This window comes from Rhea pennata, chromosome Z (genome assembly GCF_028389875.1).
Source record: "Rhea pennata isolate bPtePen1 chromosome Z, bPtePen1.pri, whole genome shotgun sequence".
Lineage (NCBI taxonomy): Eukaryota > Metazoa > Chordata > Aves > Rheiformes > Rheidae > Rhea > Rhea pennata.
Window position 1 is genome coordinate 79,424,613 of NC_084702.1, and position 21,670 is coordinate 79,446,282.

General features: G+C 44.8%; 1 protein-coding gene across 1 annotated transcript; it reads left to right on the forward strand.

The window, feature by feature from the left end:
* The first annotated feature begins 1,425 nt into the window (after positions 1-1,425).
* LOC134153379 (tetraspanin-36-like) lies at positions 1,426-21,545 on the forward strand. The gene is made up of 7 exons (XM_062599534.1): positions 1,426-1,541; positions 15,590-15,781; positions 16,275-16,349; positions 16,801-16,896; positions 17,403-17,555; positions 18,346-18,429; positions 19,833-21,545. Exons 1-7 carry the CDS (start codon positions 1,482-1,484, stop codon positions 19,917-19,919), a joined length of 747 nt encoding a protein of 248 aa, XP_062455518.1. The 5' UTR covers positions 1,426-1,481; the 3' UTR covers positions 19,920-21,545.
* The last annotated feature ends 125 nt before the right edge of the window (positions 21,546-21,670 follow it).

A 21,670-nucleotide genomic window follows, 5' to 3' on the forward strand; every position in this document is an offset into this window, starting at 1 on the left:
AGATACTTTCAGATACATGGGCTGATGTGCAGAAGACGAGGAAGATAAATGAAAATGATGAAGAGAATTATTTAGTCTTTGCATGTTCAATGGCTGGTGGATAAAGCAAAAAGCAGGGGGCTACAGCGTAGCAAGGAAAACTCAAGTTGGATGCGAGGAAAAACTTCTGCACAGTGAAGCAGTCCGATGGGCTACCAGAGGGATGCTGGAAGGCAGCAAACGGATCATTTTGATAGTTAAATCTTTATGCCTATTTACAGAATTTAATTGTCACACATTTTAGTGAAGTAAAGTTCATTTCCAGCTCAAAAACATAATCTTCTGTGCCGCTTTCCAAAATCAGTGAAATACTTGGTGCAAATACTAGAAAAGACTCTTATTTTTGATATATTGATAGCTGAAGACACAGAATTTTTAGACTGTTTTCAGAGTTCCTGACACGGAAAAGAGAGGGAGCCACATTCCCAGAGTACTCTCACGGCTTTCAGGCTGCATATTCTGCGCCAAGTCTCAACTTATGAAAAATTTTCCTAGCAAACATTATGGCTTCTAATCCAATCTGTTGAGCTTACATGTTGCAAATATTAATCTTTCTTTAAGGGAAAATGGTAGGTTTCTCAGTATTTTTCCTGAATCATTTTCAAACTTAAACTGAACAAAAACAATTAACCTAGCTAAGGTTAATAATACCCTAAAAATATCCTAAGGCAGTGAGCAGGCTGGGAAAATTGCATCCTGAATGCTGAATATTGGACAAGGGGTGAGCAACTTTGAAAAAGACATTTAGCACAGAAGCATTTGCTGCTTCTCCACTATCGTTATCTGTCCCGGGGAGCTCCAGTGCCTGGGAAGTTTGTTCCTGATGCAATTCCTAGGAAGGCCATTTATTGCATGTTGCCGCTAAAGAACAACGAGCAATAAAATTGCAGGTGTTTAACCTCTCCTGGGCCCTCCCGTATTCACTGCAGGCCTTTTTGTGACTGTAAAAGCAACGATTGGGTTAAACTCGGGGTGCGTGCCCAGCTCTCTGCCCTGCGCTTCCCGACCCTACAGCCTGCACTGTTCCGCTTTGGAAAGCGCGCGGCCGGCGCAGTGCTCTGGACGCCGCGCAGGCAAGCGCTTCGCCGGGGCTCGCTGGCGAGGGGTGACGGCCGCCGGGCCGAGGCCGCGCTGCGGCGGGCATCCCTGCGCGTGCCGCGGCCGAGGGCGCGCAGAGGGCGACGCGCAGCTTTCGACGGGAAGCTTTGAGCTGCGGCGAAAGCTCTGCACAAAAGTGCTGCTGAACTGAGTTTTTCCAGGAGGAAAAGTTTAAAGAAATTCAAAAAAGAAAAAAGGGGGAGGGAGGAAATAACTGGCTCTGGCAGCCAGCCGCTGCGCTCCCACGCAGTGCCGCGCTCGGGGCGGGCGCGGGGCGGCGCTCGGGGCGGCCCCACGCTGGAGCCAGCACCCTGCCCGGCCGCAGAGCCGGCGCCACCCGCGACATGGACTGCGGCGTGATCACCTCCAAGACGGTGCTGGTGCTGCTGAGCCTCGGCTTCTGGGTACCGCACGGGGCTGCGGGGCGGGCGGCGGCTGCGCTCGCCCAGGCGCTTTTTCCGCTCTCTTCCTTCCCCTTCCCTCCACGTCCGGCTAACGGGGTGGGAACCGCCACGGCTGCAGCCTCCGAGCGGCTGCCGGGGGGCAGAAAAGGGGGCTCGGCAGTGGGAGACGGTGCCGGGGAGCGCGACCGCCTCTCGGGCAGCCCGCGTTCCCGGGCACGTAGTTCATCTTGTGTTAGGGTTGCCCGGTGCAGGCGAGCACAAGTCATTTCTACACAAAATCCCTATATATATATCTCTATATACGTATATTTGTTAAAGGGCAAGAAGACTTGTGCTCTTTTCGTAAGCTCTTGGGGGAAAAAAAAGTTCTTGCAGTTCAACAGGTGGATTTTTTTTTGGGGGGGGGGGGAAGTACTGTTTTTACTGGCACTTCATCAGTAAAAACGCTCAAGCCATCAGCTGTCGTAGCTGCAAGTGCACCAAGGTGTCAGTGAAACAGCGACATTAAGCAGGCGCTTTCAGGTGAGGAGCGTTTCGGGGTGGAAAATGGGTTCAGCTGGAGGCATTCAGGATAGTCACAGCTGATAGGTTTCCTACAGTTCTGCCTTTCCAAATCGCCTCCTCAATAATAACTTAAAAGCCATCAAGAAGTGCAGGGTTATGTACTTTTTGGCTGAATCCTCTGCTAGTTTGGTGGGTATTGCTTTGTGAATTCCAAAATCAAGTTCAATCAGCCCAAGTGCAGTGTGCTGCTGCTGCTGCTGGAAAGGAGGATTTTTCCTTGGTGTTTCCATCCCATGAGTTCTCAGCTACCCAGGAATGCCAGAATTAACCTCACCTATCCAATACTCCCCAAGAAGAGGCTATTTTCAGCCCACTGGCTCAGTCACTGGCGTAGGGAGGCCGGGAGGGGAAGGGGAAGCGGGCTGTTGAAGGGCAGCCTCATGTGACTGTGACTGTAGGCGCTCGGTGACAACATCATTCCAGTAAAATTAGCCTTGGACTTTTCCACTGTGTGGGGAAGTTTGCATAATGAATGCAAATAAATAGGTGGAAAGAGACAACTGGGTTGCTGGAGAAGGGCTGGCAAGTGCAGGTGGCTTGAGGACTGGGGGCAGCTGGGTGTGCGCCGGCATGCTCAGGCTTCCTAGGTGGTGGTATGGGGACATGCTGGTACAGGGGTGCTCGAGAGGGCAGAAGCAAGGAAGAAATATTTCTGTGAAGTGATAAAAAGTTTCATTTTCACTTTGATTCTTGCTGAGGACCAGAGCCCAAGTTGGATGAGTGCCACCAGATGGGTGATGACGCTCCTTTGACTTCAAGGCTTTGGGATTTACAGCTCTAAGTGTATTTCTTCTCCTTGGATTCAAAGGGGATTTACGGATTGAGGTTTTATGGTAGATTTCTTCCCCTGGGATTCAAAGAGGATTTACGGATTTGAGGTTTTACAGTTATTTCTTCCCCTGGGATTCAGAGGGTGCTCCTGTGCTACCACCAACGTCAGCTGGGGGGGATAACATGCAGGTCTTGGAGAGGAGATGAGGTTGAACCTCATGTGATGGATCAGTAAGGTCCTGTGTGCTTTCACATGTGTTTTGCAACACTTGGAGTGTTTTCAAGCAGCATTTTAAACATCACCCTTTCAACAGGCTTGAAAGTGAGAGTCAAGAGCCCTGCAGCCAAGGTGAGCACTCTGTAGGGTCACAGACCTGCTCTGCTGCTCATTGGGGGGTCCCACCAAGTAGGGCTCAGCAGTTCTGTTTGGTAAGGGAGAAGGCAGGTGTCTTTTCTGAAGCTAGAAAGAGTTAAAGGGAAGAACAAGAACTCTCACAAAGAGAGAAGTGATGTGGAAGGGAGGAAAAAAAGAAAAAAGGAAATTGAGGGAAAACCCCACAGCTTGGATTAAATCCACATTTGCGAGGAGTGTTGTGCCCTATGTTGTGAATAGGGGCTTGCCACTGAATGGTGGTTGCAGTAAGTAGCTCATCCTACTCTAGTTCTGAGCCTCCTTTATAGGCGTTTATCGCAATTTATTGCCATGCATTTCCCAAATAACATTCGTATCAATAGCCTGAACGGTGTGGGAGGCTGTATTTCTTGCTGAGTGTGAAGTAACGTGAGCTGACAACATGTGTTTGTCATGCGGTCTTATCCAAAATACTCAGAGAGGAACATTGGAATACCTCACCACGTGTATGTGGCAATCCCACGAGCTTCAGCAGGAAGTTATATAGGTTAAGTATACCTCAAATATACATCCTTACTAGTGCTTGGCTTTATTTTTTTATATCGAACAACAGCTTTATGGCCTCCTAGAAAAGTCTCTGGAAGCCTCTTCTGTTGTAAGGGAACTCTCTAATGTTGACTGGAGCTGTTAGGTCATCCACCTCTGTGGATAATCAGCAATTATTCTTCTGCCTTATGCATGTTTGTAACCCCCAAATTTGGGCTGACCCAGATCAGGCCTTGCTTTTCTTCTAGGCAAGGCACCCTGAAGGCCCATAGCATTTCAGTGCTATGGTGACTATTACATGTGGTAATTGCAGGAGAACTGCAGAACCTGGAATTCAGGTTTCAGCCAGGCAGGGAAGAAGGAATTGGCTCTTACACTCTTCTAGAAAATGCATGTGGGTAACAGGTGGGTCTCTGTGTGCAAGGCTCTAGATCTTTATCAAAATACAAGACTTACAAAGAGCACTGGGGTTGTTCTCTAAGCAGTAATTCATGCTTACGCATCACATGCTGCAAACCTTGCCCAGCTCAGAAATGATTATGGAAAATAAATTATCTTCTGTCTGTTCAGCAGTTAGTGCTGTTACAGTGCTTTGACAGAGCTTATTGCTCAAAAATACCATAAAAACAATCCTCTTTTGGATCACAGATCACTATCAGAGTACTGGAGCAAAGCAATACAAATGTGCAAGAACAATAAATAAGGGCTTCATAAACGAGGTGAACAAGCAACTCCTCTCTTACCTACCAAGCTGTATAGTGCTCAGCATTTCACTTGCAGGCAGTGAGGTGAGAGCAGGGCTCAGCTGAGGGTGTTTTAACCAGTGATATGCTTCCAGGTGTGTTTGATCTGCTGCCTGCTCCCTATTTTATTTCCTAGCATGTGCTAATTAGGTTTAAGTGTGTGATTATTTTGGTAGATGGATGTTGGCTAATTCTAGACAAAGATTGGGGACACTGATATAACTTGGGTAGCCTAAAAGAGTGGGAGGAAGGATCTGATGGGACTGCAGTGTCTTGGCAGCGGTGCCGTGAGTGAGCCTTGCCTGGGCAGGACGCGATGATGCTGACTCTGCTGGAAAGGGAGAAGCAAAATGCTGGGATTTGCTACCCTGCCCAAGAGAAGAAATAGGGAATTTGAAAACTAGGTGGTTTCCTGCTCTGACACTTAGGTAATAACCTGGATATGAGAGAGCAGAATTTGATCTGTTGACTGTAATGGGATTGTCAACAGAAGCTGCCTTGTCCAGGGGAGCAGGCCAGGGTTGTTCCCACAGGTTTTTCCCTGGTAGGGTGTGACCTGTGAGTGATAAAGCCAGACTTTGTTTTCCCTAGCTGATCCCTGGCTCTCCTTCTGCCTGCACACACTGAATGTGCTTGAGCAGGTGATGGCATGCTGTGGCGGGCTTAGCAGAGCTGTCCCAAGCAGGATAGAGTGCAATCACATTGCTCTGGCTGCTTTATCCAGAGCAATAGGGTTTTTTGGCCAGTTGACATGTTTGTCTGTCAGAGCAGGTAATGGTGTTGGGATAAGTGCAGAAATACTGTCTCGCTGCTGCTGTGGTGGTGCAAGGGCTTTGAGTCACTCTGGCCCTTCAAATAGTGCTTATTTTCCCCCAGCTTTGCTGTAGAGGGAGAGAATTTACAAGAGCAGTAGTCAGTCTCCAGAAGATAGGTTTTCTGAAAGCTTCCGTATTTTCATTTACAGGTACAGCAGGGCCTGCTCGTGTTACTCTCCCTGCTCGCAGCTGGGCACAATTCATCTTGCTTACCTGCAGCTACCAAAAAGGTGGCTATCTGGTGTGGGCAAGCTACCTCAGCTTCCTCCGTGTTTGAACGGGAGGTGCTGCCTGCTAGCGCTGCTTAATTCTTTCTGTCCGTGATAGAAAGCGTAGACTGTGTGCCTCGCTCTTAGCTGAATTAGATGAGAAATGTATGTTTGGAGCCAGATCCATGCTTCCGATTCAGGAAAAGGTGATGGGAAGAGAAGGTGGTGGAGCCCTTCCTCTTGTGTTGTGCAAGCGGAGGACCAAATCCAGCAGCATGTGCCTTCCTGCCCTGGTCTGTCCTGCTCCCACTCTTCCTCCTCTTCCTTCCAACTTGGAAAGAGGAAGGGAGAGGATGATAAGAGGCTCCCGCGGCAGGGCAGAGTCTGAGGCAATGCTCATTGAGGGTTATCTCTCATTCTTTTTCCTGCACAACTTCCTACTGCACTGTGATTATCTTTGCCTGTAGTAGGAAAACATGCAACGTTAGCGCTCTGAGGGGTCAGCTTTCCTGTGCAGATGGTCTCGGCTCAGTGACTGCCAGCGCCTACATTCTCTAGTGAGAGATGTGGAGGTTTTTTTGATCTGCTAGTTCTGTAGCTTTATTGACTCTTCACAAAACCAGGCTGGGTTCTGTGTGGTGAAAGCTGTGAACTACAATTTTGGGCTGAAACATGACTCCAGATGATTGCTGAGTCATCCTTTCACTGGAGAGTTGAGAGGTGGCTTTGCCTTACCTCTCTGGTCATTGGTCAAAGTAGCCCTGGACTGCAAAGCTTGCTGTGGCCAGCCACCCCATCTCCCTTCTTCACCCCCTCCAGGCCCCCTACATTAGGTGGTATTTCCCAATATCTTTGGATTTATGGCCTATGACTTTCTAAGGAGTACAAGTCGAGTGCATTTTGGGGTCTTAGACTCTCCCCTTTGAGGAGATACTTGGACTGGTCTGAAAATCCTGGAATATTTGTCAGCTCTGTGTGTGCTTTATCTATCGTTTCTTGGTGCATCCAAGACTAAAATCCACTTGTTTTCAGCCTCCTGGTGGTTTGCTGAGTGATCTCCAGCACTCTAGATGGTCAAGCGATGACAATATTGATGTGGTGTCACTTTTCAATCATTTTGAGTAACTGGGAGGGATAAATGTGTCAGTTCCTGCATTCATGTATGGTTTGAAATCACTCTCGCCACTGGTGAGTGGCTTGCAAATGCGTGCCCTGAAGACTCAGTCAGCGACAGATCAGAGGAATAAGTAAATAAATAAAAAAAATAAATCTCAGATAAGGAGAGTTTTTAATTGTAGATGTGATTAAAACCATAGCAAATAGCAAAGGCTATACTGGAGGTTTAATAGAGATACATATATTTTTAAGGGAGGAGGTACTCTCCAAGAAGTCATTACAGTCAGGAGACCTGTGACCTGCTCTTCAGCTTTCCTCCATCTGCTCTTAGGCAAATCCTTAATCCTGCCTGTATCTGTGCACTGAGCGGCAGACAGCTCTGCTGTGTTTTCCATGCTCCACGCGATCCTTGGCGAGAAAGCATGAAGCACGTGGCAGCTTCCTGCCTCGTGTCGTGGGAAAGCTGCCAATGGACTGCAGGGTCCGTCTGACTCGCACCAGCGAGGAGGTTGTCAGGAGCTGCTCCACCAGGGACCTGATTATGGGGTTTGCACTGTGCATGGGGTGTGAAAACCAGAGCGGTCGCTGAGCGGGCTGATGCCTGCGCTTGATACCGGGCTTGAGATGAGGCACATTTAGCCTTGCAGAAGCGCTGGGGCTTTGCCCCACTGGTCGCAGTAGGAGGGAGGAAGGTGCTCAGCACCTCTGCGTGTGCAGCTCATGGCAGCATGGAAAACACCCAAGACCACCTGGAACTCCTGGGCTGGGCTTCTTTGCTGAGGTTTTTCCATTAATGCACTTTACGTCATGTTATGTTTGCAGGATACCTTGAACCGCTGGAGTTAAATGAATAGGGCAAAGCTCCCACATTTTAAATTTCTTTGGCCAAAACAGCAAAGCAGAACTTAACTGACTTCTCGGAGAATGTGCTTTGCTGTATTTGCAGGAGCCTTAGAAAGTAAATTAAAATGAAGACAGCAGTGTGGTCAGAAAAGGAGAAGAGTTGAGTTGGTTTTTTAGTATGGTGTGACACTGCTGGCCCTTCTCCGCGTGTTTCCGATGTAGGCAGACCCTGAATAACCACAGATGCTGACGAGCTCCAGGGATTTTTTTACTTCCTCTGTAAGAAGTTGAGAGCTCGAGGACACTTTTATCCAGGTGGAATAAGTGGATCTTTATTGTAATTTATATATAAACTGGGAGTTCCTTGTGTTTTCCTAGGAGCCTGGCACCACTAAGCTGCGCCGAGTTTGCTTTACCCTATCAAACGTGCCAAGAGGAGCTGCCAGGATCGCTTTTACACCAGCAGAATGGCAAGCTGCGCTCTTTCTCGAGGTGGACTCGCACGTCGGCCGCGTGTCCCCTCCGTCTGGGCTTCCCTGCTGCCGCCGTTCCTTCCCTCGTGGCCCCGCTTTCCCTCTCCAAGGAGAAAGTTATTTAACGCAACTTTCATTAAAACCAGAATCCCCTCTTGAGCGTGAGGATTTGCAGCACGTGGAAAAACTGCCAAGTCTGGTGGCTCTGTGTCCCCGGGCTCGGCGCAGTTTTGTCACTTATGGCCCCCCTGAGTGCTTTACCCGAGGAGACCGCAGCTGATTTGGCATCGTGGCTAACGACTAGCGGAAGAGCAGCAGTACGTCCCTCCGGGAGCCGCCAGCGCTGCTAGTGGTTCGGGACGGCTCGGCCACAGCTTTGACGCTTCATGCGTCGATCCAAAGCCAACGACCAAGTTTAATGTTTCTCTTGCTTTGCAAAGTAGAGTCTAGGGGAACAAAAGAAGTCAGTTCAGTGGGTTTTGTTAGAATTGCTCATTTTAAAATTGCGCTACGCAGGGCCGGGAGCCGTGGCAGATGGGGACGCGCTGCTGCGGTGGGGATGCCTGCCTGGTGCCCTGGGAGCCTGCCACTGCGTTTAAGGGGTGAGCTAGGACACGGCTGCCCTGGATGAAGCTGAATTATGCAAGAATGGCAATAATCAGTTTATCGTTCAGCTAAATTAATACCACAAGTGTGGCAAGAAGAATAACTGAAGCCACCGGGTCTCTGGCATCTGGCAGAGCTTTAAACCAGTGCCAGGACACGGGGAGGAATCCGTTCTGCTACGAGTGGGTGCACAAGGGAGAGGGGAAGAGCTGACTGAGGATTGCCCTGATGGCAGGGGAGAAACAGCCCAGACCACGGGTGTCTGTCAGATCTATAGAGCCGGATAAACTGGTGGCACTGGGGTTTGCTGGGCCTGGATGGAGAACTGAGGGTTAATCTCTTGCGGTACCAGGCAGCACTCGAAACTGGCCTGTTTTCCCCAGCGTCACTGGGAAAGCTGTTGTTGGCTCCACGGATGCAGAGTTAAGCGGTGGCTAGGAGGGATTTGCCTGGCAGGGAACAGGCGTGGGAAGAATCAAACTTGCGGTACCGTAGAGCAGAGAGAGCCAGAAAGGGCAACCCCTCTTGCCGTGCAGGCTGGTTGTTTTGGGGGGTAATAAATTGGAGGAAGTCTTTTGAAAAAAAAGGTGATAGCATTCCAGTTAATGTAACTGCTGAGTATGAAGACCAAACATCAGCATCGGATGTAGTGGATGAGATGCTCCGACTGAGATCCCTGCCCTGCCAAGGTATCAGCAAAGGGAAATGTGGTTTTCAAGTCCTAACGTCAACTAAAACGCGGAGGTGTTCGTCCAGTGAAGAAGCGCAATGGAATGGTTTAAAAAGTTTCTGTGTATATGGCGATATGTAGTTTTCCCACAATATATTTGTATTAGTGTTTGCTGCAGAAAACGAATGGTATTGCTCTTCAAAAACAGACAGAAATGTCTACCGTGCGTTTCTTCGCTCAAAAACTTTTAACACTTTGGAAAATAGAGCTGAATCAATCCAAGTTATGTGCTTTGGTAGATATTACTGCTGGGCCTGGGAAAGCTCTGTCCTAACACACTGTTTTGGGAGAAATGCCTTTAAAGTCACACACTACCTCAATTCTTTCACTGTATAGAGGATGCGTCTTTTTGAAAATGCTTCCTTGGTAAAATTACAAAATCTGACCAGGCAACTCTTTTGAGCTAATGCCCAACATAGTAATGCTTCTGATATTGCTGTTGTACCGAATGGAGAGCTCTTATCCCAGCTTCATCTAATGTTAATGCTCCAATTACTGGGGAAAAAGAAAAGCTTCTGTGTTTGCAAAACTATGCTCTAATGCTGAGAATCATCCATATTTTGGGCCTGCTGCTTCCATTCTTAAATTGTATGTACAGTTTACCTAGTCTTCACAGCTTTTAGTAGTACAGTTTCGTTACCCCAAATTGGACTGACCAGCCTGAAGATGGGGGCCACTTTCCACCATCAGGTCGTTCACAGTAAAAACTATGCCGGGCCCTGTTAGCAGACAGTAGGATAGTAGGAAAAAAACTTTTAAAAACTTAAAAGCCTAAGCAAGAAACCTTTTTATAACTAGTAGTTTGACTCCATTGCTCTGTTGCAATCAGATATGGGCAAAAAGAAACCTATGCTGATAAATGCAAAAAACAAACTATCAAAAACCTGTTTCCAGCCATTGCACAAGGTCAATTTATTTAAACGGTCAAAGAAGGGAAAGTGAGGAGCTGTTCTGCCTGACTGAGAGATGCAAATATTGCATTTTTATATATATATTTTTTTCTTTTCAGAGGAGTTATGCAGAGGGAAGTTTGAGGGGCCCCTTCTATGCGTACAGCACTGAGTGCAGGGAGAAGGTGGAGGGGTGAAGTATTTGCATGGCCACGAGTATCTGTTTTTTTTCTCTGGAAGGGGAGAAGGTCCCGGTCGTCAGCAAACTCGCCTTCTTGGCAGTGGGTAGGTGGGGAGTAAGATATTATGCAAAAATCTTGCTGAATCTTTTAGAAATTTATACATTATCGCATCCGCTAGCCTCCAAAGGCTTTGCACCCCCAGCTGACCTGTTCTGCGCCAGCGAGACGGTTCGGGCGCCTCTTATCCATCCAGCCGTAACCCCTCCTGTTTCGCAGGCCAGATTTAATAGCCCCGCTGCTACGTGGGGGATATTTTGTGGCTGCAGAGATTCACGTAAAGGGCTGAGTTTCTCACTGCTTTGAAGCTAGTTGTGTGTGTTAGCGCAGACGAGCATCACCTCTGTGCACGGGTGACGTAGGCTGGCTGAGCGACTGCACTCGGCCCCTTGCCAGAAATCAGCTCGGGAAAGCTTGGGTGTTACCGCTTTGCTTTCTTCCAGCCCGCCCCAGCAGGAGTGCAGCGTTCGCGCTCGGGTAATTTAAGAACTCTGCTCTCTAAAAGAGGCTCAGGATACAAGAAGCAAGTATTGGCTGGCATCGGGGCCTCAGGCAACCAAGCCCTGGCGGGTGAGAGCGCAGAAGGGATCACGGCTTTGCTGGGCAGCTGTGAAAAGGGGCTTTCTGACAAAATTTCCGTTTGCCTCATCGCTTCAGCTCGTCTTAAGAGAATCGTCAGTGTTGTGAAGAAATGCAAGCAGGGTTTCCCAGGGGAGCCCCAGCAAGTCGGCCAGGGGGCTTTTGGGGCAGAAGGGCATAACGTCAGGATATTCCGTTTGTGAGTGGCCCGCAGCCTCGGGGAACCGGTTCTCCTGGATCTGCCTGACTTCACGCCTCGGCTTGGTCTGCGCCAGGCTCGCTGCCCACGGCGGCTGCTGGCATTGGCCCGGGCCTGTTCATACCGCCCGTGGCACAATTCTGCACTTTGGTCTGGTGCCTTGGAAAAGTTGCAAGCAGCTGGCTGAAAAAAAAAAAAAGAGTAAAGAATAGTAACACCTTTTACTATTCATTTTTTTGAATAATTGTGGCAAACTATCAGATTATTTAAGAAGCATTGAGGAGTTCATAATAAAGAATGAATGATTTGAACTCTTCACCCCTCTGTAAGTCGTTACTTCAACCAGCCTTTATATCTGTGAATGGTTTTTTGAGATTAAACAGAAAACTCTTTAAATCAGGTCTACTTTATACTTTCTATTCTTGACTCAAGGTCTGTGATCACAAGCAAAAGGAGACGTGTCTTCTCATACTTCTCCTCTAGAAAAAATTTGTCTTAATTTTAAGGGGTGGGCTGACAGGTTTTGCAATGTTAGAGAAAATCCCTCCTCCAGATTTCAAGCTTTCCTTAAGTATGGGAAAAGTGCTGGGGGAAAAGCTTGGAGAATGACATTCTGAAATGTTTTTCTCCTCTGCTTTTACAGTTTGGCACTGTAAAAAAATAAATTCATCAGCAAAAATAAAACTAGAACAGCTGTCTACCTGAAATGTGTTCTGCTTCCACAGTGATCGATCCTTCTGTTTAGGCTTCATAATCTTCACTTTGATTTAAAAAATGTGGGTGAAGTCTTGGGTGTATCTAAGTTTATAGAGAAAAATCTGAACTTCCCTCAGGCCAGATCTTAACTCAGTATCTTTTATTTTCACATCATTATGCTTCCTTTTTCTCCTTAAAAGCAGAAGTTCTGAATTACAACAATAGACCACTTGCGGGCTGTGTTTCCTGTCTGACCAGAGTGCAGGTAGTCCTGCATGTTGCAATAAAAACTTGTGAAACTGCCTGTCTGTGTATGCAAGAGGCATTGATAAAGTTTGGAGAAGAATCTCCTGTGAACACGGTGTTAGACCTTCTGGTATTGGCCTCCTGTCGCAGAGCTTTGCTAGTTCTGGCTTTGTAGGACTGCTGTGAACTGGCTTCACAATGTTTTTATAAATTTTTGGTAACCCTTAGCTAGCGACACGAGTTTGCTCATTGCCCAGGACTCATGGTTTATCTGTCTTTAGCATCTCTTGTGCATGGTTTCTCTGCATTTGGCATTGAACACATTAAAAACAGGTAGAAAACAGGATGTCAAGTACAGAAGAGAAGCAAAGAACACAGCTGTTATCTAAATCAGTTGCAGAAACCTAGTGGAAGGATTGGGAGGTCCTTGCAAGTCTCCACGTGTCTCCATTTTATAAGAAGATTAGCTGGTGCAGAGGGTTTGGGATTTGTAGTCCTGTCTTGTGCCACAGAAGTGCAGAACTACTTGCAAAGGTTCCAGGATTAGAGTGACAGAAAACACTAGGGCTTTAAACTCTCTGGATATGACAAACAAACTGGATTAACTTTGCACGTTAACTAAGTCACGTGGCTGTTTTATTTTGCATGTTTTGATGTGACGCCACTTCTGAATATAGTCAATTCGTTTATCTGCCAGAAACATGGTTTGTGCTTTTTGTATGCTGGTTTTGCAGCCTGTCCTGCCTTTCTCATGCTAGCTAAAGTCACCACGGCTCCATTCCCCCAGGTTTTGCTTTCTCCATCCCAAGCCTTTCTGAGGATCTCGCAGCCTTTCCATTTTTCCCTCATCAGGAGCTACAGGCGCTCGACAGTCAGTGATATCCTAACCCAAGTGCTCAGCTCCACTGACCAAAGTCTGCTGATGTCCTCAAGAAAAAAATCTGCTTATTAGTAGCTAGCTGTGACTAGATGCAAGCGTTTGGCTTGGTAGGTGCACATGCACACAGTAATGCACGTACAGGAGGCTTCATGCTGCTGGCAGCCAGCTCCACCTTTGTGTGTAGGGGCAAATACCTCCAAGTACTGAAACTTTTAAAACTATAACTCAGCTCTGCGTTAGGTTTGCAGTAATGGCAGCAGCAAAGAGACCAAAGACTGGAGGTGACGCCTTCGGGTTGGGATATAAGCACTGTGGCTGGGAGCATCACCATGTTGTATCTGTATTCTTGGCACGTGCTGAGGAACCATCGCTCACCTATATGAACTCTCCCCCAAACCAGAGTCCAGAATACCATTGCTCTCCAGCCACACCTGTTTATTAGGAAGGCTTCAAAACCCAGCAACACGTGCAGTCAGGTATTGCAATCAAGGCAGGACTAGTAACTACGGTATTACTCGTATTATGGTTTTAGCCATGCACAGGGTTAACTAGGAAGAAGTTAAGTCAACCCAGATCACTCTTAACTCTGCTCCTGCTGTGGCCGCTTGGATATTTTTCACTGCTTCCATGGGAACAAGGGCCAAATTCTGAGCCGTTCCCTGAGCTAAGTGCAGGGCCTGACTGAGTAGAGTACTTCTGCAGTTGAGAAAAGCTACTGCACCTCCAGTCATGAATCTTGTGGCCCAGCTGACTGTTACCTGATTCAGAATTAATAAGTGCCATATTCGTTACATTCTGGCTATTAAAGCTGCACTAAAAGGTTTGCAGGAGTAAGCAAAAAGTTGCAAACTAGAGGCAGCAAATTTTCTGCAGGAAGCTGCTCTGTTTTTCCCTGCAAAGCTCCAGACCCTTCTGGGGGGAGCTCGCCTGGAGGAAGGGTGCCGAAGGCCTCACTGCTTTGCCTTTGCTGCAGGAAGGTGCTCCTGGTTCTTGTGGTGAAGACACTGGAACGCACAGTTCTCCTTTGGGCCTTTCTGAATCTCCAAGTTTCTCTGCTATTTTAAAAATGAAAACATAAAACAAACTTGGATAAAACTTTCAGGAATATGCCTTTTTTTCCTTCTTTGGAGAAAATATTTTGCTTGGATGAACTTTGTAAACTAACTTTTTTTTTAGGCTTAACACCTGTTTCAAATAAAACAGAGAGTGCAGAGAGTGGAAGATAATAGCTTTTTCTTTCAGATGAAGAATACTGAAATAAATATGGAGCAGGATCTTACACGAGACATGATAAACAGCTTTAAAGGTTAGCTTGATCCTGGTTGCCTCACTTGCTGCATCTCATCCCAGTAATTTTTAGGTATGGGCAATGGCTGGGAATGGCAGGCACGTGTAAGCACGAGCTGTCTGAGGTGAAGGATGCGCCCCAGACCTGGAGGTAATTATGGGCAGGCACCAGACCTGGCCCAGGGAAGGAGCCAAATATGGTGAAGGAATTAGCAAGTTCTAGCTCTAGTGCAAGGAGTGTTTGATTTAATTTAAGTGTACAGTGCTAGGAGAAATAAGGAATAGCTTGTAGGCTGCACAATGAAATCCAGCTGCAGTCTGTTGACAACAGGCTGTTTTCCCTCAAGTTTCCAGAAGGTGGGTATGGTGGTGCTGCCAGTTTTACTGGTTCAGTCTTGGGCTGATGGGGCACAGGGAGCGGATTGACTACAACCCTCAGGAGTTTTTTAATGTCACTGTCAAGGCTTTGGCCAGGCATTGCTGAGCCTTTCGGTGTTACTTCCAAGGCTGTAGCCAGTTTTGTGGCTAAAAGCCTTCAGTCTCCAGGGCTGCTTGTTTGGCATCGGTCCCCAGCGTGCCGCTCTCCTACATTGACTTCAGTTGGCAAAACATACTTTTCAAGGAGTTTGATTTTAGAGGAAGCAGCAACCTGTTTCCTTCAAGATGAGCAAGTTTTGGGTTTCGCTGGGACTGGGACAGTTGTGCATGTCTTAGTGGTTGATGGTGGCCTGCAAACACAGCTGAACTGAATGTTTCTTATCACTTTCACCTGTTGCCAATTTTGCAGAGGGAATTACTCCCAAGAAGGGTTTATTGAGACTTTTTAAAACCTGATTGCGTGATATCTTTTTTTTTGTTGCCCCCCCCCCCCCCTTTTCTGAAGAAAGTCTAAGAAGCCTCTTCTGGTGTAAATAACAGAAACCAATCATCTTGGTTAGCAATGAACAAGCCCTCTCGTGTGCTTAAATCCCACCTTGGCTTTCAGAGTTTCCATGTATTCAAGAGTAACACTTGAGAAAGTGGAAAGGATGAGGTTTTTCTCAAAAGAACAAACTCAGTCAAAATAAAGTAGTAGAGGAATGATTCACTAGATGTGGATTTGTCCTTTCTGTTTTAAGGTTTGGATGGGGAGCTATTTTCAAATGCACACCTTTTTTGTAGATCTTTGCAACTCTAGTCATTAGTTTATGCTATTACAAAAAAGCTCAGATTAATTTTTCTGGGAAGACAACAAATAACTGCAAATAACTTTATTGCATTTCAGGCAGCAGCAGCTGGTCTTAGCTATGTTGGGGGATATGTCATCAACACCTACAAGAGTTATGACAGCTTCCTGCAAGACAAGTACGCTCTGTTGCCAGCGGTTATCATTATTTGTGTTGCCATAGTAATGTTTATCATCGGGTTGATCGGCTGCTGTGCCACCCTCCGGGAGTCACGAGTCGGGCTGGGGCTGGTAAGTTCTGTACATTCTGGCATGTCCTCTTTCACACGCTGTTGCATGGGGCATGAGTTGCATGAATAGAGCTGCAAGTGAAGATGTTACTGGGATACGCGGCTGAGGCAGTGCTCCTTCATGGGAGCTGTGTACCGCTGCGAGGCACTGATTGATGGCGGGTGAATCATTAGAGCTTCACTGCCTTGTGCAGGCTAATACCCGCAGCCATTTATAGTTTTTGATGTGGTGCTGCCTGCAGAACAGCCCAGATTCCCCGTCTCTGGGGACCGATCCAAGTAGCTGTCTTCTCAGGAGCCCCGTTCTGGGGAACTCCAGTTATCGCCACAGCTACACATGATAATCTCCTTTTTCTAATTACTTTCTGGAGACTGTTTTAATTGGCAAGCAACAGTAGATAATGATAACTGACTCAACGTTATCAAGCCTTGTGGAAATGTGCAATTGCGTTCACACGCTCTGTATCCTAACAGCCTCTCTCTTTGGATTTCAGTTCTTGGCGATTATCCTGGTTATCTTTATTGCAGAAGTATCAGCTTTTGTCCTGGGATTTGTTTACAGGGGAAAGGTAAGAATTAGCATCTCTGTACTAACATAGAAGTAAAGAATAGCTCCTGTGTTATTGGAGCATTCCAGTATATCCAGCTTTCTTGCCCTTCATCCTCTATTCTGAAATCTGCAGGGAAGTGGTTACTGTGGGGATGCAGAATGAGGACGTCACCACGAGGTATATGAATTGACTCTTGTTAGGAACATGATAAATACATTAAGTATCTGGCAGGCATCACAACAAACTCTAAGTTGGATTAAACAGTTGTTGATGCTCACAAAAGAGGGCTCTTAAGTTAAGAAAGATCAGCTTATATCCAGGAAATTATTCTGATTAAGTGCTATTCAGATTTTATCCAAAACTTTGGGGGTTTTTTTGACTTTGAAGATACAGATCTTTTGCAGTTTCCTTTAGATAATATTCTGAGCTGTTGTTTTAACATAAAATGTGTATTTTTCTCTCATAATAGGTAAAAACTGATGTGCAGGGCACGATGCTTTCAGTCTTCCAAAAGTATGATGGGAAAAATTCAGAGTCTACTGTTGTGGATTACTTGCAAGAACAGGTAAGGAAGTCTTTAAATTCAGCTGAGAATTGTTTAGAAGTCAATTAATTGGACATTAAACAAGGAATTTGGGCTGGGAGCGGGAGGGAAGGAGGGTCAGTATGAGGGTGTCCGGCAGCAGCATTTAGCATGTGATTCTCCATGGCAATTGGGGTGCTCAGAGTTGGCCTTCTGAGTCCGGATGTGAAGTTCATGTAAATTAATGACTGTTGACATGAGCGGTCGTGGGATCAAATAAATGAGTGAATATGAATAACTGCTGCTGAGAATCCTGTACCGTGAAACAGAAAGATGTCAGAAGGCAGTATCCTGCAACCTGTTGCTTAAATACTATCTTTTACAGTGAATAAACGGACAAGGTGATAATAATGTCTGAGGGAAGCTGATCTGTAATATCTACTGCTCTTTCCCTGAAGTACTGCTGCTTCTTGTAAATCCATCACCATCACGGTCATAGCCACACAGATAGCGTTCACACATCTGTGTAACTGTTTTGTGTCTGGCAGCTTCACTGTTGTGGGATAAAGAACTACAGTGACTGGACAACCACACAGTGGTTCAACTCCACGGGTAATAACAGTGTCCCTCTGAGCTGCTGCAGACAAGGTCTGAACAACTGCACGGGGAGTCTGGATCAGCCACAGGAACTCAACACACAGGTGAGGGTGAAAGGCAGTTTCTCTTTTCCATGTTGTACTGACCCATGACCATTCTCTGAACCAACCAGAGTCAGTGAGGGTTCAGGTAGGATTTAGAGACGATTTCTTCCAATTCTTTCTAGCAGTTTGAATCCAAAACTTTCTTCTCCCCATGTTTTCCACTAGATAGTTTCCTTCTTGCGTAATTCTATAAAAGTACTTAGACAACCAAAGGAGAGCACCAGGTGTCTTCACAGGCATCAATCTGTATGTTTGGTCTCCTCTGTCTCCTGGTACAGCAGCAACACGACTAGGCCAGAGTGCTACGTGCAGGCGAGACGTTGTTCAAACAGTTCTGGAGTAAAGGAAGATACTCTTTTAGGACTGACTGTACTTATTTTGGAAAATTACATACTAGATTCTTCAGTTTGGGGCACAAGTCCATAAATTTCCTTTTATAGAGATCACTGTTGGTCTTCATGGCACTGAGTTTTGGGTACTTCCTTGTGTAATAAGTGAATTGAGCCAAAGGAGATTCCGAGAAGCAGCAAATGTTAGTGAGTTACAGTGTGTCACTGCATCTCCCCAAGCCATCAAGTCCAGAAAGCAAGAATGGAAGCCATCAAGTCCTCGGTGGCTGGTTAGACAGGCTCTGCAAGGTCCTGCTTCCTTTCAGAAAGTGTGTGTGGGGGGGGTTGGTTTGGTTTTTTTTTTGTTTTTTTTTTTTGTTTTGTTTTTAAGGGGAAAAAAAAGACAAGCTGTCCAGCTGAATTATCTTTTGAGTTCTTTTCACTTTTTTCCTTCTTGGCAGGGCTGTGCGGTGGAGCTGGAGTCTGGGCTGCAGAGTGTACTCAGCTATGCTATGCTTGTAATCCTGGGATTTGCCATCGTAAAGGTACTGCTAAATGTTTCTACTTCTTCCCTCATGGAAAATAATATTGCTTCCTCTTTAATGTCCTCTGGCTTTTTCTTCTACTATATCCTTTCTCTGTCTGCGAAGTAGAGCCTATCCTCCGTTCCTTCCTTGTTTTCTTCCAGTTTGCTCATTTTTGTCTGCATGACAAGAAGAAGAGAGATCCAAAAAAAGGGGGGGATTTGGAGTGGAAAATAAAAGGAGCTGTCTTGTTTTTTTGATAGGAATTACAACCAGTTAGGTGTGCTTAAAGGCCTAGATCTAAAACTTTTTATTAAAACAATAACAACCTTTCCTACACTTAACTGGGATTTTAAAAATTGCTCTTCAAAGTTTGTTTTGGACACAAGCCAGTCAATAGTCCTGTGCTTGGAGACCTGGAATCAAAATGGACAACAAATATGACCCGGAATGAAAATAGCTAGACTGTTTATAGAATTGCAAGATATGAATTAAATGAAAAGAAGTTAGAAACCAGAACAAGTTGTCCTGCATGTGAAAACCAGGTTTTAGAAGTCCTGATGTAAAACTTCTAGTAACTGGTACATGCAAGAAATGTGTATGCAGCTTTATGAAGATTTGACCCATACATTTTAGCTTGGTGGTTTGTTCCTTGTACCTTTTTGCCAAGTTTTGTAACCTCTTCCTTGTTGATAGAGATGAACATGTAATAACAGCAAAATGTTTCTCCTTTGAGTATCTATTTTTGGTAAAAGAATATCGGTAAGTTGAGCCAGCATAGAACAGTTGCTGTTAAACTGATTAAAATTTAACTTGATTAAAATTTCCTTTTCTTAATTCTGGCCCTAGGAGAGAGGTGATTGTTTTTTACTGCATTATATCTCATAGTGTGAGTTTTAAATTACTCAGAAGTTTCCATCACTTCCCTCCCTCTGTAAAATGATCAATTTTATACTCCCATTACATGTGCCTTTTATTATTTGTCTGTGATGAATCCTTCCACCACAATTTCTCCTGTGATCATCTCCTATGATTACCATAACATATTCTGCACTATCTTTTATTAATCTATCTTATATGCTTAAATGTTTTATAGAAATACATTGTAAATCCAGAATATTCGTAATTTTGTAATTTTTGTAAGTCCTATATTTTTAATAAAATTATTGCCATAGTAAGATACCTAGAAATTACTGTGAATGTCTAAATTAATGAGAAAAATCTATGGAAGAAAAAAATGTGTCAGATCTAGTATTCAAATGTGACATACAAAAAGTCATGTCATTTTCAAAGTTCTTTTTAATATGAAAGGCATGTCCTTGCTATGATGATAAAAAGTCTAATTAGCATTCAGGTATTGGATCTGAGGAATGAAACAGAAAGATGTAGCAAAACTAAATCTCTCTTGTGCTTTCTCTTTTCAGTTCTTTGGCATGCTGAGTGTCTGTGTACTTACTTGCAAGAGAGAAGACAGTGGGTATCAGCCTCTTTACTCAGGGGTGTTTGCTTGATAAAACACGAAGATCACTTTTCTTTTGCTTCCTGATGACAGAATAGATTTGTAAGGATACATGCTAAAGGACAATTTATGATCTTTTGGTTAATATTTAATTTTATTTACATGAAACAGAAAGAACATAGTGTATTGATCTGGAAAAGTTTCTTGTGGGTGTTATGTGAAATGACACTCAATGTTTAGTGCCATAGAGTAACTTACTCTGTTCTTACACACTGCAACTTCCTGAAAAGGTGTTTTAGATTTGCATTTGTGACTTTTTCTACGTAGCAACAGATAGTGTAGCAGAGTTTAGGAAGAAATCTGCTTCTGCAGTTCCCTTCTGTACCCTAGAACATGCAGAGAGAAGTGTTATTTTTAATCACTAAATTGACTGAGAAAGCAGGAGGGATTCACTGACTGCACAAATACCAGATCATTCTCATGACATGGTTAAACAACAAAAGAAATTCTTGAATAGGAGGATCGAATATTCCTTGTATGCCCAGGGAGTTAGAATACATTTTTTCTGTATCTGGTAGTGTTTCTTTTTTGTTTTTTCTTCCTTGCTATGGTTGTATCATGTCATACAGTTTATTGCAGAGGTTGTTAGTGCAAGACAACCCTTTGGAGTGCTTAAAAACTAAAATAGAAATTTGTGTTGTCTTTTGAAGCAGCTAGCAAATGTGAACAACCTCAGATGATGAGCTAGCCTGTATTTTGGGCTTGAGGCATCTCTGGGAGTTTTCTTGTTTTGTCTTTTTTTATTTTTTTTGAAAAAAAAGTTAAAGACTGCTTATGAAGCAAGGCTTTTGATCTTTTCTTCCCTTGTACTAATGCTTTCATATTTTGCCTGCACAAAGACACACTTTCTTTCTATTTAACTTAGAAGTTGCAAGAGTTATTTGGATGGATACAGGCTGCAAGGTGAGAGTTGCAGGAAATGTTGGGTCAGCATGATTACATAGATAGAGGACTCTTGGAAGGGTTAGTGCAGAGTTCCCTGTGTCCGTGAAGATCTGGCTGCTTTTCACTATTATTAAGATAATACATTCCTGTACTGGATAGCTGACCAAGCAACTTCAGTAACCTATTGTAAGCAAATGAATCATGTGATTCATTTGCTAGGTTTTTTTTTTCTCCTAAATCTGCTTAATATGGTCATTTCTTGGATTGCATTATCTCTTTAAAAATGATCTTTCTTTATCACATTTCTGCGTTAATCTATTTCTCAGTTCTTTAAGGATTTTTATGTATTTAGGGTTTTTTTTTAAGGGCTAAGATGTGGGGAGGGAGGGAGCTTTGAGCTAGTCTTGATTGGACAATTGTGGAAAAGAAGCAGCATATTTTTTCTTTAAAGAGATGAGCAGTTCCTCCCATAGCAAACACTTACATATGTAGTTATTTAGAAAAAAAGAAAGAAATTTAGGGTAAGTGTAAGCTGGTTTGCTTTGTTTCCTCCCCCATCACCAAGAGATGGAAGAAGGAATTGGTGATGATGATATTCTATAGAAGACATACTGGTATAAGTATATATTTTAAAGTGTTTTAATTGAGGGTTTTGTCTTCTGTTTAATGCCAAAATAAACCAAAGTTATTTAACCAATTAATAAATGCTGGTTTTGTTGGTGATTCTATTTTATGAGGTATTTTGGTTTGGGGATTTTTTGTGTGTGTGTCTTTTGGGATGATGTAAAATCTATCCTCCTTTTTTGCAAGAAGCAGGAGTTCAGCAATGCAAGCGTAACTTGCCGTGAGTCACCACAC